This window comes from Ursus arctos, unplaced genomic scaffold, assembly GCF_023065955.2.
Source record: "Ursus arctos isolate Adak ecotype North America unplaced genomic scaffold, UrsArc2.0 scaffold_12, whole genome shotgun sequence".
Lineage (NCBI taxonomy): Eukaryota > Metazoa > Chordata > Mammalia > Carnivora > Ursidae > Ursus > Ursus arctos.
This window is the reverse complement of record NW_026622786.1, coordinates 16,545,430-16,562,142: the sequence shown is the minus strand read 5'-3', so window position 1 is coordinate 16,562,142 and position 16,713 is coordinate 16,545,430. Positions and strand designations below refer to the sequence as shown.

Here is a 16,713-nt window from a genome sequence, read left to right as displayed (position 1 = left end):
ATTATTTATCATTGTTTTGGAAAACCTAGCAAATAAAATAAATCGATAAAAAGAAATGTGATATATAAGAATTGGAGGGGAAAAAAGATAAAGTATAAATATTTAGGGGGGAATCGGAGTGGGGGGAACCCATCATTATTTTCAAATGCTATGACTGTCACTCCCAAAAACTAAGACAATCAACAGATAATCAACACTAAAAACAAACTTGTAGCCCAGCACAAGGTAAATATACTATTCTTCTTTATTTCCTGTATATCAATTATGGAAAACATCTATTACTAATGCTCAGAAAACCTATAAAATAGCTAGGAATAAGTCTAACAAAACATTCATGAAATCTACATGAAGAAAACATGCTTCTGGATGGAAATACTCATTACCAAGATTTCAACTCTAATCTGTAAATTCAACACAATGCTGAACAAAATTCTAGTGGAATTTCATTAAGGAAGTTTGGTGAGCTGATTACAAAGTTTATGGGTAAGAAGAATATGCAAGAACAGCTAACAAAATTTAAAGAAGAAATATTTCAATGTACACTAGACTATAGTCATTTAAAACTGTGTGGTTAATGTGGAAATAGAAACGTAGCTCAGCGGGATGGAACAGAACCAGTCCCATCTACGTGGAAGGGTTTTTTTTTTAATAGGATAAAAGTGGCTTTTCCATCCAGTGGGAAAGGCTGCTCTACTCAGTAAGCAGTGGTACGAAGATCTAAGCATGGAAAACCATACTGATAATCAAGTAAAATATAGGAAAATATGCTCTAATCCAGCAGATGGACAAGAACTAGACAGGGGGCAAGGAGAGGCTGAAAATTGGAAGGAAGTGAAATGGTAGAGCAAGGCCTGACGGTAGTGGGAAGAAATGGGCTCAAGGACCATGGCCAAGTGGGTTGGAAGTGAGTGAAAGAAGAAAGAAGAGGTGAAAACATGCAAATCTGGAGATGGGGAAAAGACATTTTTTTTTAAGTTTATTTATTTTTTAGTAAACTCTGTATGCAATGTTGGGGCTTGAACTCACAACCCTAAGATCAAGAGTCGCATGCACTTCTGACTGAGCCAGCCAGGTGCCCCAGAAAAGACATTGTCATCTTTTCCATAAAGCAGAAGTCAAGATTGTATGCTCATAATATCAGAGAGAAGGGATTGGTAGAGAAAGAACCCATTTCTTGACCCCTTGGCTTCTCTTGTTAGCATGTGAAATGACTATCAGACCACATTCTGACAAACAAGATGCATGAAATAAAACAACTATTTTTGTATATTACCTTTTAAAGGCAATAATGAGAAAGTCTTAATAAGAGCACATAGGGGACTTAAACAAGTCAATGAAGCAGCAGAATTCCTTCCCCAGCAGAAAGCCATCACAAAGACCTTTGGATTCAACACTTAGAAGGTTCTGGACAATTGTATGGGGTTCTGCTCATTGCTACATTATGCCCGTGCGAGAACAAGAGGACCAGTGTCAAGCTGAGCAGCCTTGCTTGCTCTGAGGTGGTTTTAACTCAGTTTTGGAAGGGTCCTTCCCTTACCCCAAAGCTTATTGAAAGCTTTTCCTGTATCTGGGATATAATTGCAGTTGAAACTCTCTTGATTTATACTGGGCGCAGCACACTGTGGGTGTAACTAGGATATAAATACGGCATTGCATAACTTTGGTCTCACTGTGCACAGAGGCCTGACTTTAAAATGACGGCCCAGACAAGTGGGATTCCTTGGAAAATAAATATCCTCACTCTATTAGTTTTTAAATAAATAGTGAAAGTATGTAGAGATCTTTCTTTTCCCAGAAAACAAAATAAGCCTTTGGGGGGAAAAAATCAACATTAAAACCTCATCCTTGCTGTCTAATTACTCAGTATGGAAATAACAGTAGACAGAGATTTCATTCATTTTGAAAAAGTAAAATTGTACTTTGGGGGAAAAAATACCTCAGGACACTAGTGCCGAAATATAAACTATGAAAGTAATCTGGCCTCGAGAATGAGTCCATGTGAAAATGCTATGAATGGAAAGAGCTGAACTTACGAAGATTAAGCCTCCTAAATGGATTCTTTAACTTCATACCAGGAAATTAAATGGAAACAATCCCAGCCTTGAGTCCTGGAATACATCTTAAAATTATTTGGATTGGAGAAAGAGGAGCGCAGGGCCATAAAAAATGGCCAGTTGGAAAGTTCGGTGAGTTTGCTTCCAAGTTTGTAATGTGAACTAACTCAGAAGTCATTTTGACTTTCAGCTTTAACATTTTCCCTTTGTGGGGGTCTGTGGGTCCTTCAGCCCCACATTAACCAGCCCTACAGTGGTCCCCTCATGCCCACTGCCCCGCTGGAATTGTCTGTGGGTGGGAAAGAAGAGGGAGACAAAGAGGGAGACAGAAGAACCAGGTGGGGGAAACAGAGGCAGGAGTGGGGTGAAGGGCAGGACGTGAGGAGCTTGGAGAGAAGGCCCTCTGGGGTTAGCATGTGAGCCTTTCTAGGGTTTTCTCGTGCTGTTCTGAGTCTCAGAACCAATTCTGACATCCAACAAAGGACAAGATTATGGTACAAAATTTCCACTCCAGGAGATAACTGTTCATTTCGAGGACTCCATCTGGGTCAGTGCCCAGCCCAGGACTTCGTATGTAGCGGGAATGCCACACTGCTTGTCGCATGGGTAACACCTATTCACTGGTGGCAGAGTTTTTGCGGACCCTAGACCAGGGGCTGTGCAAGCCACATCAGAATCCCACCTGAAGGAGGTCGCCTCTGCCCCCTCCACCTCACACAGTTTAAGCCTGACCTTTCTGGATCAAAGTCACCGACAGCTGGGGATTCATGCCTGTGAACTTGCTTCAAAGTCAGATGCTTCTCCTTGTTGTCCAGAAACTCCTGCTCCAGCAGTTCAAGATGTCCCTGCAGTTTCGCCAGGACCTGCAGCAGTAAAGTCACCGGAATCAAGCACATGTGAGCCTGTGCTTGGGGCTGGCTCCCCCCCAGATACAAGGAACGTATACTCTATAGTAGTTCCAAACTGAAGCCACCGTCCTTCTCCCGGCCATTGTTCTGTTTCAGAGTCTGACATCTAAAATACAGACACCCCAGGTGCCGTCTCCACGTTTACAACACCCTCCTAGCACATGGCTTTTTCAGCACAATGACCTGATTTCGCTCCCAGCACCCACTCAGGGGCCTCTGAACTTCCTTAATAGGATATCAATAAGCCTGTGCTTTTGCAGAATGATTTGTAGCTTACAGAGCACTTCCCTGTGCATTATCTTCCTTAATCCACACAGCAATGTCGTAAATGTTGCAAAATAGATTCTATTATCTCAGCTGTATACAGGAGGAAATTGGAGCTCTCAGACCTATGTCTGAAGCCACATAGACCTTGAAAGGAACTGATGTTAGAGGACCTGAGTTTGAGTCTATGGCCCTTGGAGGGTGAGATGGGGAAGGAACATCAGGAAGTTTAGCCAGAGCTTCAAATGAGTCTTCGAGACATCCACACATGCAGCCCAGTGTGGATGAGGACTTGAACCGTGCAGGTCAGGGTCCGGTCTTTTCCCCTCAGCCCCAATAGCTAAACATTCCCTGAGCACTGCCTGTGTGCGGCCCTGGGCCACATGTATGAAAGATACAAGTTTTATCAGGCACCCCCACGCCTGGTCTCAGGGGTTTTACTCCAGTTGGGAAGAGAGACTGGATTCGAGGATTTTGCCATGGCTGAGTGGAAGAAGTGAGACTTCAGTCAGGCTTGAAAAGTGCTCAGGAGGGCCTGGACCAGGCAGTAATCATGAACATGGAAAGTAAAGGATGACTGGAGAGATAATGCGTATAGCACAATGGGGTTATGGGATCAGACACCCGAGGGTTCAACTTCACACTGTCACCTAATAATTGTACGATTTTAGTCAACTTGAACTCTAACCTTCAGTTTTCTCATCTGAGATAATAATAGCCCTCACCTCATATTGTGAAAATTGAAGGAGTTAATGCTGAGCCAGGCTCATCATCATCACGATTAATTCTGATTATTAAAAATGAATAAACAAGTTTGGAAACATACTGGCCATAGGGCATACAAAATGGCAGGTGTGGTAGATGTTTTCCATGTCCCCTCCCCAGATTCATCCTCCATCTCTCTCTGTGGCCCTGTCAGGAGGCTGACCTTCAGTGAACTGCGTCAACAGGCTCCCCGGCCCTGGCATTGGTTTCAGCCAATGCAGGGCAACAGGAGAAGAGAGAAATGAAGGATGAGGTAGGGGTCTTTAGTTCCCTGATGTCCTCCTGCCTGGATCAGCTACTCCTACCACTATAGCTACTCTCCCTAGGCTCCCAAATCTGCTCCATCCCTTCTGTCCCACTGTTCCTTCTATGAGATGTTCTCTGTCCCTTATCGGTTTCCCCTAACCTTGCCCGCACTGTTGGAAAGTGATGCGTTATTAAACTCTCCTCAGTTGTCCCACTGGAGTAAACCATCAGGGTGCCAGGACCCTGACTGATACTGTAAATCTCTAGCTCGGCAGGCGGAAAGAATGTGAAACCCCTGACTTAAAATGAGGAATTTGAAAAGGCCAACAGATTTGAATGAAGCTGTCCATGTTGGACGAGTAGAATTTTCAGCGAGAGCGGGAGAGCCAAGTGAAGTTACACACAAACATTTGGAGCTGTGGATGAGAAGTTAGGATGAGTAATTTAGGAATTGGTAGATGGCGATGGCAGTGAAAACCATGTGAAGGAATTAGGTGTTCAAAGGAAAGAGAAAAGAGAGAAAGCCAATCACAAGTTGTAATTTAAGATGTTGGGATTTAAATTGGATTATATGTCAAGAGAAGATAGAGCATGGTTGTCTAGCCATAAATGTACCCTGTTTAATTCTCATAGCAGCTCTGAGATGGGAAGACACACTACGTGTCTAAGACGGTACCATCAGTATGTAGAACTAGAATGGCTGCTTTCCATTCTGCTGTGCCGCTCACACTGAGGTTAGTTTTAGCCTTGTCTGGCCCTCCCCCAGTGCTGAACCAAATGGGCCTGGAACTCTCAGGCCAACGCTGACACTGTCAGGAGTCACCTTGACTCTCTTCTCCGTCCAAGCATGAATCCCCACATATCCTCTAGCATCAAGGAGAAACTTCCTAGATTGAAGGCTCGGAAGGCTAGTGCCTCAAACCAGTTCCCTCTGCTTTGCTCAGCCCTTTAAAAATCTGTGTTCAGGGCGCCTGGGTGGCTCGGTCAGTTGGGCATCTGCCTTCAGCTCAGGTCATGATCCTGCAGTCCTGGGATGGAGCTCTGTGTCGCCTTGTGTTCTCTGCTCAGCGGGGAGCCTGCTTCTCCCTTTCCCTCTGCCACTACCCACTGCTTATGCACGCACTCTCTCTCTCTATCAAACAAATAAAATCTCTTTAAAAAATAAAATAAAAAAATCTGTGTTCTCCCAGTTCTTAAGAGCCTGGATTTTTTGATATCTCCTTTATCATTCACTCCTTAACTCGGCAATCTGGCTTCGACGGATCTACCAGTTCATTAAAACTGGGTTTGCCAAGGTCCCTCATGATCTTTGGAGGCCGAATCCAATGCACTTCTTGATTTTTCCCCCTTATTTGAACATTTGGTGGTTTTTTTTCCCTTTGGTTCTAACAGCTCTGCCCCCTGTGGTCTGCCTTGACCTTTTGGGTCACTCCTGTCGGTCTCCTTTGGCTCCCTCTTCTTTTGCCTGCCCCTGTTTGCTGAGTCTTTCCTTGGACTTCTTTACTGCTTCCTTTGCATGTTGCCTGGGCAATCTCATATACCTCAGAGCTTCAACCCACAGTTATACCCAAATTTACATTTCAGCCCAAACAACCCCTCTGAGGCCCAGATCCGTTGGTCTAATTGACTTCTGAATCTCTCCAATTGGATGTCCTGTAAGGACCTCAGAATGAACTTGGCGTCTTGCCTCCTGCTTGCCTCCCACACCCATTAGGAACTGGATCTTCCATTTTTAGTCCTGACCTTGGTTGCCCAAGCTAGAAATCTGAAACTCGTCCAAGCCTCCTCCCTTCCTTTATTCACCCCTCTTAATCTGCCACCACTTGGTTAAACTCTTAGATTTGTTCCCCTCTCCATCCTCATTGCCAATTTTGGTTCAGGCCCTCATAGCTTGTTACCTGGAGTATGGCTTCCTAGCCACAGACTTGCCCCCAGGGTGCTCTCCATTTCTTGGCTTTCAAAACTCCAATGTTGCCCCATCACTCAACCTCAGGGTAAAAGCTAAGCTCCTTAGCATGGTTTAAAGGTCTTTCATGATGTAGACCTTAACTCTTTCTCTCGTTTCCTCCCTTTCTCTTCACCACACGTACCCTGAACTCTGGCCAATTACAGTGCCATACAGTTCCTCCAACTATCAGCACTTTCTACCCCCTGTGCCATTGTACCTGCTGATTCCTTTTCTTGGAACACCCTCTTGCCCCAGCTTTGCCAGTCTCATACATATTCATCCTACAGTGTCAAGCTCAGAGGTCAGTCCCTTCCAGGGAGCCTTCCCAAGTGCCCTCTAACTGGCAAGAGTGAGCCTCTTCTAGGCTGCCATTAGCATCATCTGTAACATTTCTCGAGTTTCATGTTGCTTGTCTATTAATCAATCTGTTGTTCCTAGGAGACTGTAAGCCACTTGAAACTGTTTCTTCATCTCCAAATCCCTAGTGCCTGGTACAGAGTCTGGGACATAGGAAGTACCTGGTAAGTGTTTGTTGAATGGATGAGTGAACGAATGAGTTATTTAATTAATGTAAAGAACGAATGAATAATGCACTGTTGCACTGTGTCTCTTAACATCTGAGTCCTCCTGGTGTTTGTCTATGCTGTCTGGTCTCTACTGCACACCCTGCCCTGTTTTGTTTGTGGTCCTTCACATCAGGACTTCTGACCACCTACCTTCTGACCACCTGTTGCTGACCTAATGGCCTGAACGGCATCTTCAGCTCTGCACATTTCTGGCTCTAGCAACCTCAGCTTTTTTAGCTGAGCGCCCATTGCCATGCTCCACCCCCTCTTCCCACAGCCCTGGCACTGATGAACAAGGCTGTGTGGTTACGATATAATTAGTGATTTGATTAAATGCAATAACAAGCAAGGATGTGAAAGTCACAGATTTTGATCCGTTAAGATCCGTTTTAAGTTTTCAAAGTTTTCTATATTAAGTTGTCAGATCCTGGCAAATTTTATAACCTGTATCCCCCAGGACCCAACAACTCTGGATGGACTTGACCTTTATAATAACTGACATGCTATTCTCGTAAGCCTACCATGGTCTCAGATTATTGTGGGTGACTGCTAAGGAATAATAGCCATGGGTAATATTCCCCTGAGAAAGAGAGAAGGCTACATACATATAGAAATAGAATTGAAAGCTCTTTGAGCCCCTGTAACACAAAGCCCCCGAGCCTTAAATAACCAATTAGATCCTCAGCCCCGGCGTGTTGGGAGGCTGGGTGGGGGCAGGGATGGGAAGATGGGGAAAACGGAAACAGTGTAAATTAAACACTAACAACATTTCATACTAGTTACCAAATATATCAAGCTTAAAATATGTTGTTAAAGATCTTAATTCAATTCAACTCAGTATTAATAATTAAGGGCATAATATGTGTAAGACACAAGGCCAGGCCTCTGGAGTTCATTGCCCTTAATCTTCAGCAAATATTTCCACCAGAACATTTCCACTCCCAGCGCTGTAGAGAAAACATGGTGCTATAAAGTCATTTACCCATGTCAAATTCCCTTACAGAGATGTTTAAAACTGGGTAAAATTTATTACCAGCCTCTTGTCTTGCAAATGATAGGGAGAGTCTTGTGCTATGCTTTTGGAAAATTCTTGTACCTGCAGTGAAAAAATGCAATATTTCATTAATGGCATGATGTCTTGTGTCTGAATTTGGTCACTTCTCTTCATCATAGTAAGCTTTAAAAATATTACTTTAGTCTTCAGTTGATCAGTCTGTTCTTTTAACTTCTGGCACATCTGTTTCCCTTGGGTGATCTTCTGAAATATGTAAGAAGAACTTGGGGAATGGTCTCTCTGAGAGATTGATGACAGCTTAAAGAGACTCCTCTCAGATTCTATTCCTGTAAAAGAAAGAATAAGTTTTGGCTTCCATTCATCTCAACTTCACTGCAGATTTATTAAGTACTAAAACAGAAGTCTGTGGCAACCACCACCATTTGCTATTTTAAAAAAAATTCAAAATGTATCTCTAAATCAAAAAGGTTTAAAAATGTTAGTACCTGGGATGCCTGGGTGGCTCAGTCAGCTAAGCATCCGACTCTTGATTTCCACTCAGGTCATAATCTCAGGGTCATGAAATTGAGCCCCACGTCAGGCTCCATGTTGGGTGTGGAGCCTGCTTAAGATTTTCTCTCTCTCTCTCCCCCTTCCCCCATCTCCTCTCTGTCTCTCTCTCCCTCTAAAAAAATTAAAAAATCAAATCAAATCAAATATTAGTACCTGGGAGATGTTCTTGGTGAGTATGTGCTGTGGGCTCCATCTGTACAATAAGAAAACATTATTAAGATCTAAAATAATGTGGTCATCATGGAGGCAGCCCAGAGTTGTGTCAAGAGCTGGGTCCCTGACACCAAGGTTAAATTCCACTCTGACACTTATCTGCTAGGTGACTCAAGACAATTACTTCATCACTATGAACCTCAAATTCCTTGGCACTAAGATGAGGATAGAAATATCCTAGGGTTGTTATGAAGATAAAATGTTAGGTATTACCATATCTGGCACGTGGTTAAGCGTTCATGACACGTCAGCTGTTACTACTGCCATGTTCCAAACTATTACAGGGAATGGAATAATGAAACATTTCTCCCAAAACTGGACCAGAAGCTCCATGAAAGCAGGGGCCACTGCTGGTCTTCTCACCAGCTCTGTGGCTCGTGCTCTCACTAACACTGTGCAGTAGCCACACTCTAGAGAATAATATAAAACCATATGCAGTAAGTTCCAGAATGTGAGTCAGGATAGTGATTGTTTACTCACCACAGACTAACAGGACAGGAGCTTAAATTCCAGAGTGACTCACCTTGAAGGTCTTCCCACTGTTCTCAACACATAAAGCTCGGAAACATGCTCATGCCCGAGAGCTCAACGGTGGTGGTCAAACTAGACTTTGGTTTTGACGAGTATCTCAACTGTATGATGGATAGTCTACTCTCCAGCCTTAATCGACAGGAGTAGAGAAAATCAGACACCTGCCTTCAGACTGCCACTGCCAGAGAGAGGTGAGCCTAATACCTATTCTCTTCCTACTAAGCTCAGGGGACCAAGGACTGTGCATTCCCAGGGCTGTTTTCCTGCAAGCTGAAGGAGAACCCCTGAGACTTGCCAGTGTCAGACACAGAGAAGCATACCGGTAAGGCCAGGTGGGCTGCTGGCTTCAGGTGGGGCGGGGGGGGAGCGTTCTGCTCAAGCTCCTCAGAGCGTTCAGCTGAAAGAGAAGGGAGCTGAAGCATGAAGGGGTGGAAATGGAAACAGGCAAAGAGTGTTCAGTCCAGAGTGCCCTTTGTTCAAAGCTTAAGAGAAAGATCATACTGTCCTGGCAAAGTGCCAGAGAACTAAAGTGTTTATTTTGATCATTAATGTGAATTTAACTCCTGGACCTCAAATAATTGATGAGGTCCCAAGCCTCGATGTGTTGGGAAGTTGCATGGGGGGATGGGAAGATGAGGAAAGGGGAAATAGTAGAAATTAAACATTAACAAAATTTGGTTGTCGGGGGTACCTGGCTGGCTCAGTTGGTAGAGCATGCAACTCTTGATCTTGGGGTGGTGAGTTCGAGCCCCATGTTGGATGTGGAGATTACTTTTAAATATAAATAAATAAAATCCCAATGTAAGCATTAAAAACATTTGGTACTAAACAGTTACCAATACAGCAAGCTTGGAACATGTTATTAAAGATCTAAATTTGACTTGATTTAGCGTTAATAACCACGGGTGTAATATATGGAAGGCAGAAGGCCAGGTCCCCGGGGGAATTAGGCAATGGAAAGATGGAAACAAGGTTGCTGCCCTCCAGAATACTCAAGTCTAGTGGAAGAAACAGATATTTCCAAATTATCATGATCCAAAGCAGGCTGACATAGTGCTCTGACAGAAACCTAAACAAGAGAGGATGTGAAGGACTGACGGGGGGGGGGGGGGGGGGAGTGAGGATGGGAAAAGTCCCACAGCCAACAGGGAATTGAAGGAGGCCATGAAAATGAGCAGGTCTTTGATAAGCAGAGGTGGGATGTTCCATGTAGGGCAGGGGCTCCAAGGGTCGGGGGCCAGAGAGCTTGGGGACCAGCCAGTTCATTGAGGATGATGTGTGGAGGATGAGAGCTAATTTATAAGGGTAGAATGGAGCCCCCTCAAAATGGGGAAACTCAAATTCCAGGCCAGAGAATTTGGAGTTTAGTCTATGATGTGTTGTTTGTCCAGCCCCTGATTCTTCTCAGGAAGACACCCACCGATCACTCCTCGCTCTTTTGGCTAAGATTAAGTGTAGGAAGACACCCACTGAGCTTCTGAGAGGTCAAAGACTAGAAGTCAGTCACAAAGACCCACACTACGGATGGGCAGTGGCCCCGGTATGCATTTCCTGGAGACTACTTTCACTTACCTCTGTCTGTTGTGAAGGGTCAGCGGTTTTCCTTTTCTGCCCTTGTCTTTCAATACAGTTTGACCTAGAAATGCTTTCTAGAATGTCTTGCACAATAGCTGACTTCTCTCTCAATTTAGGAGAGAAGTTGACTTGTTTATCTATTGTAAGTGGTTTGTTAATTGTTTTATTTTTAGGGATTTTCCCTTTGGGAGCAACCTTAGGGAAATCAGGTAACTGGTAATGAACCAGACCATGGCCATGTTTGAACCCATTGCCTGAAACTGCTTTTTCAGTCTGCAGTTTCTGGGGTGGCTGCCCTTGGCAACTTTTTGGTTTATCATGTAGACTCTTGATTTCAGTTAGAAAACTTGAAGTTTCTTGATGGCTGCTCTCTCCAGTAACCTTTAAATCAAAGGCGTTCTCTTCTGTCACAGTTAGAGAGCAACAGGGCATATTGCTGTTTTCACCCCTTTGGGGGCTCAGTTGGTCTGTAAGTTCTGGGGTTTGTTCTTGTAGCCAAGAATTCTTAACATGGCGCAAAATAATATTTTTAATAATAGCGTCATCAGAACTGTCAGCATTAGAAATCTCTGGGAGAGTTTCACAATTAATGCCTTGACCTTTTAAGAATTCCTCATTGGAAAGATGATGGAGTAAAACATCAGAAATGTTTGACTCTGAAGGGTCTCTTTCATTAGCCGGAATATCAAGATTTGTGGTGGATTGTTTCTCTTTATCATAGTTTTTGTTGATAATAGTTTTAGCCATTTTACCCAGAGTCGTGGCCATGTCTACATTTCTGGAAGTCTCTTGATAGGTAGCCTTTTCTTGAGGGTCATCTACTGTTAAAGGAATTTGATTTGAGATATCAAGAATGTCATTTTTTGAGGTAAAATCGTAATCATTGTATAACTTAATTTGGGAGAAAGCCCCATCATAAGGCAAATCTTCCTGTTGCTTAGAAGTTTTATCTTCTGAGAAATCGAGTTTGTCCATGTATGTGCCGCCTGGCCTCCTGTGTCCCTTGCTGCCTGTCCTTGATGTTCTTAATTATAACAGTAGATCTTCTGGTTTTCATTGATTGGCTTCATTGTGTGTCCTATTCTGTGCAAAATGAGAAGAATCTCATTGTTAAATATATCAGACTCGTGTGTGAAACTGTGCTTATATTGCTGTTTATGCCAGAACAAAACGGATGCTTCTCATTTAGGGAAATTCAGTTACAAACAGGAAGGCAGAACACTCAGCCAAGTGGTATATAAGCAAGGAATAAAGAAAAAAAAAGTTTGAAGGCAGTTTTACATATTTTGTTCGTTAAATTTTGAGGGAGAATCTGGTCTCTAGTTAATGATCAAATACTTATCATCCTCTCCTTGAAAAATGCTATTTGGAATGTATTCTCCCCAAATAGGAGCTTAGGATGCAAGTGAAGGATTGCTATGTTAAAGTGCCAGGGCTGGGGCGCCTGGGTGGCACAGCGGTTAAGCGCCTGCCTTCGGCTCAGGGCGTGATCCCGGCGTTATGGGATCAAGCCCCACATCAGGCTCCTCTGCTATGAGCCTGCTTCTTCCTCTCCCACTCCCCCTGCTTGTGTTCCCTCTCACGCTGGCTGTCTCTATCTCTGTCAAATAAATAAATAAAATCTTTAAAAAAAAAGTGCCAGGACTGTCACTTGTCCACACATCACTGACAGGCCTCCACACTGTGTGGTACTGAAAGCTGGCTCAGCTCAAACATAACCACCAGCCTTCTCTATTCTGGGGTGTTTTCATCTGTCCTTCCAGACATTTTGGTCCCCTTCTCCTGATTTTCTCTTGTATGTTAAAGAAAGGCAGAGAAGGACTAATAGAAATATGACCAAGGAACAAAAAGTCCTTTTGAACAACCAGAAGCCAGTCTGCCGCCAAGCATCCCTCTTCTGTCTCAAACCCGGGCAGAAGCCAGTCAAAGAGGCTACCTTGCTCTGAGCAGTCCTGACTGGTTGCCCCAGCTTGTGGGTAGCAGTGTATCTTAGGGTCACTCCTGAAAATGGTAAGAGCAAAACCATCTACCATTTGGTATCAGCCTGTCCTTCTTTTAAACCAAATTGAAAACATCCATTTAGATATCTCCTCTTGATTTGCGAACCTTTGGAACAACTCCTTGGAAGCCATAAGATTTCCTCTAGCTTTAGGTGGAGTAACTGAGACTCTGACTCACCCAAGGGGCCTGCGGCCACCAGCTGCCTCCCTTGCCCATATAATGACAGGGTTGGATGAGCGGATCTCTGAAGCTGTCTCCTCCTCTAAATTTTTATGAGTCTGTGAACTTGTGGTTTATTAGATAACCTGAAAATCTAAAATAATATGTTTGACCAAAAAAATGAGCTAAGAAAAAGGAGTACGAACTGAATGTGGTAAAGACATCTACAGAAAGTTGTTCAAAAATCTTAATTTATAGATATGTGCCAATGTTAGAGAACTCAAATCAAAAAGATATTTTGTTTAAAGTGAGGGGGGAGGGCGAACGGAGGGAGGGAGAAGAAGGGAAGAAGGGGAAGAGGAAGAAGAAGAAGAAGAGGGGAAGGAAGGAATAGGGAGAGTAGGAGGATGGGAGAAGTAGAAGACGAAACACTGCAGGATTACTTTAAATTATTTAGGTCCTAATATTCACTGTAAAGTGAGGTATATCTTCATGAACAGAATTATAGGTTACTCCAACCCAAATTAAAGAACATGGGAAAATGCTTCCCAGGAAAGTCAAAAGCACAGTGGGAGCACTAGAGTTGAAAGACATAGATGTGAATTCCAGCTTCTCTCCTCATTAACTATATGGCATCGGCAAGTTACTTAATTTTTCTGAGCTTTAATTTCCTCTTCTGAAAAATCAGAATAATACCTAGTTCGCGGGATTGCTAGAAGAACATGAGCTAATGCGTGTAAAGCTCTTGGCACAGTGTTTGGCAGAGTGAGCATTCAATAAATGGTAGTTTAAAAATGAAAAACAAAAACAACGTCAGTGTGGGAATACTGAAGAATGCCCAGATATGGAAGGCTAGGTACTCTACTTGTGGGGATATTTAAAGGTCAAAGGAAGAAGTAACATATCTGAGACATGATCTCTGTAAGAGTTTTAAACTATTTTAAAAATCTACCTGTAAATGAATGTGTTGTTTTAATGGTGAAAACTACCACTAAATAAATTTAAATAGAATGTGTCTAAGACATCCAAATGGCCAACAGGTACATGAAAAGATACTCAACATCGCTCATCATCAGGGAAATGCAAATAAAAATCACAATTAGATAGCTATCCAACACCTGTTCGAATGGCTATCTTCAAGAAGACAACAACAAATGGTGGCAAGGATGTGGAGAAAAGAGAACCCTTGTAACACTGTTGGTGGGAATGTAAATTGGTTCAGCCACTATGGAACAATATGGAGATTCTTCAAAAAAATTAAAAACAGATCTATATGATCCAGCAATTCTACTTCTGGGTATATATGTAACGAAAATGAAAATAGGATGCCGAAGAGATATATGCACTTCCCTGTTTATTGCAGCATTATTCACTACAGCCAAGACATGAAAACAACCTGAGTGCCCATCAATGAATGAGTGGATAAAGAAAATGAGGAAGAAGGACATCCTTCCGTTACAACAACATGAGTGGACCTTGAGCACATTACACTAAGTGAAATTAAGTCAATCAGAGAGACGAGTACTGCATAATATCACTTAGAGGTAGAATCTTAAAGAGCCAGACTCCCAAGTACAGAGAGTCAAATGCTGGTTACTAGGGGATGGGGGGTGAAGGGATAGGACAGATGCTGTTTAAGGTATAAATTTTCAGTGAACAGTAAATAAGCGCCGGGGCTCTAATGCACAGCATGGTGAATATAGACAACAGCGTTGTATCATAACCACAAACCTTGCTAAGAGACTAGAACTTAATTATTCCAACCACTAGACAGAAATAATGATTAGATAATATGATAGAGGTCCTAATTACCACTGCAATGGCCGTCGAATTACAATATATAAATGTATCAAATGAACATGTGGACCCTTTAAGATTACACGATACTATGTGTCAATATATTCAATAAAAGCATCTGATTTCTAAGGGAAAAAAGAGTATCTTTAAGTGCCTACAGAGAAAAGAGAAAGGAAAGAGGAATTCTAGTTTTGCAGGACTTTTAAGGACCCAAGCTACAGCCCCAAACTCATGCTCATGCTTTCTTTGTATCTTGAGATGCTCCTGGCCGACCTCTAAGCCCTTCTTGCTAAGGAAGAAGAGACGCTTTGTTAGCCGGATCCTAGTTTCTCAAATGTCATCCCACCGAAACTGATAAAATTAAATTTTTGCTAAGAAAAAGAAAAAGAGAGAGACTGCCAGTAGGGCCTCTTACAGGTGGCTGGAAGGAACTGGAACATCTTCTCATGTAAAAACCCAGCTCAATCTCAGAATCCAATGGCGAATCCAAAGAGATTCTGGTCAGAACCCAACAGAACCTTTCTGTAGACCCAGTCTGATTTAGTGAGTTCAGTGAACACATTTAGGGCCATGACTGCTTATGTAGCTATACTGACCATTATGTGCTCAGCAATAACTCACAAATCACCCTGAGCACTGAGCAAATGAGGCGGGCACATCCCCGTGACCCAGCCCTGTGAAAGCACATCAGTCTGGGCCCTGAGCAACAAGTGCTCACCATGCTGACATCTATTTCCTGTGTGGTTTACCTCTTTTTATAAAGTCTGAAGTTGGCGTTGAAGTGCTGACACGCTAAGTTGCCCAGTTTAAGAGACGGTAACCATGGCTGGGATGACTGGGGTCTGATGGAATCAGTTAAGAATGTCTACAGAAGGGAAAACCAAAACTCCTTAGTGGTTAGAGGTCCAAGAGGGTCAGCAAATCATTGTTTCTGGGTAGTAGGTGATGTTTGTTCTATTTACTAAGCCCATTTAGTGGTGATATATCATGTATCATGTTCTGTATTGGAGGATTCTTTCCATCTTCAAAGGAAAACTGTGGAACCATGTGCCTGTGACAGTCACTTAATCTCATCCCTAATACCCTCCATTCTGTGTTGAGACCTTTGCTAGCCTCCAGACAGGCGATGACCCAGAGGCAGAGGAGAAAGCAGACTTTGTTTCTACCCACCCTTGCAAGACTCCCTCCACTGAAATATGAACCACTCAACACTTAGGTCTTGAACCCCACTCTTCTATGATCAATCCTATGAAGTGTAATAAAAATAGTTGACTGGTGGATGCAAATTCTTCTTCCTCCTTTATATGTGTGTCAGTAAGAATGTGAATAGATTACAGTTAGGAGCTTTAAGTTCATGATCCAATGATTTTCTTTCCTTAAGATTTTTTTTTTTTATTGGAGTGCCAGAGTGGCTCAGCCAGTTAAGCATCTGCCTTAGGCTCAGGTCATGATACCAGGGTACTGGGATGGAGTCCCAAGTCAGGCTCCCTGCTCAGGGGGAAGTCTGCTTCTCCCTCTCCCTCTTCCCCTCCCCCGCCACTCGTGCTCTCTCTCTAACAAAATCTTTTTTAAAAAATATTTTTTTAATTTTTGGGGTGCCTGGGTGGCTCGGTTAAGCATCCAACTCTTGGTTTTGGCTCAGGTCATGATCTCAGGGTTGTGAGATTGAGCCCCACATTGGGCTCAGTTTGGAGTCTGCTTGGGATTCTCTCTCTCCCTCCCCCTCTGCCCCTCCCCCTGCTCTCTCGCTCTCTCTCTCAAATAAAGAAATAAAATCTTTAAAAAACATTTTTTTAAAATTTTTAAGTTATCTCTACACCCAACGTGGGGCTCGAACTCACAACGCTGAGATCAAGAGTCGCATGCTCTACTGACTGAGCCGGCCAGGCACCCCTGCAACAGTATACTGTACCGCCTAGAGCGATATGCTGCTCTAAGTCTTCGACCAACACATGCCACAGTCAGTACAAAGAGGAAAAACAATAGTGGTAGCAATTGAAACTCACCTCCATCTTGGGGGTCTCTGGACATCATGGAGTGAACCCGTGAACCTTTCAATACAGATGAGCCATTCTTTAATGCTAAATCATCTTTCTTTTTTTCAATAGTAGGAAGTTGG

At 43.1% G+C, this 16,713-nt stretch overlaps 2 protein-coding genes across 8 annotated transcripts in view; one reads left to right on the top strand and one right to left on the bottom strand.

The window, feature by feature from the left end:
- The window catches only part of AKNAD1 (AKNA domain containing 1), a 39,228-nt gene extending 25,173 nt beyond the window's left edge, over positions 1-14,055 (bottom strand). The window contains exons 1-5 of the mRNA XM_048220473.2: positions 10,635-14,055; positions 8,472-8,511; positions 7,944-8,092; positions 7,785-7,847; positions 2,787-2,917 (exon numbers count right to left, since the gene is read on the bottom strand). Of these exons, the coding sequence (XP_048076430.1) occupies positions 2,787-2,917; positions 7,785-7,847; positions 7,944-8,092; positions 8,472-8,511; positions 10,635-11,612 (1,361 nt within the window). The 5' untranslated portion in view covers positions 11,613-14,055. The remainder of the gene's footprint in view (positions 1-2,786; positions 2,918-7,784; positions 7,848-7,943; positions 8,093-8,471; positions 8,512-10,634) is intronic.
- Positions 1-16,713, top strand: part of GPSM2 (G protein signaling modulator 2) — a 102,340-nt gene that overhangs the window by 9,994 nt on the left and 75,633 nt on the right. Inside the window, exons 2-4 of one of the 7 annotated variants that reach the window (XM_048220204.2) lie at positions 2,076-2,186; positions 6,624-6,706; positions 9,090-9,253. The gene's annotated coding sequence lies outside the window, so the exon portion shown is untranslated. Of the gene's footprint in view, positions 1-2,075; positions 2,187-6,623; positions 6,707-9,044; positions 9,254-9,285; positions 9,385-16,713 lie in introns of those variants that run through there. The other 6 variants (XM_057310412.1, XM_048220209.2, XM_048220203.2 and 3 more) reach the window with 6 other exon arrangements.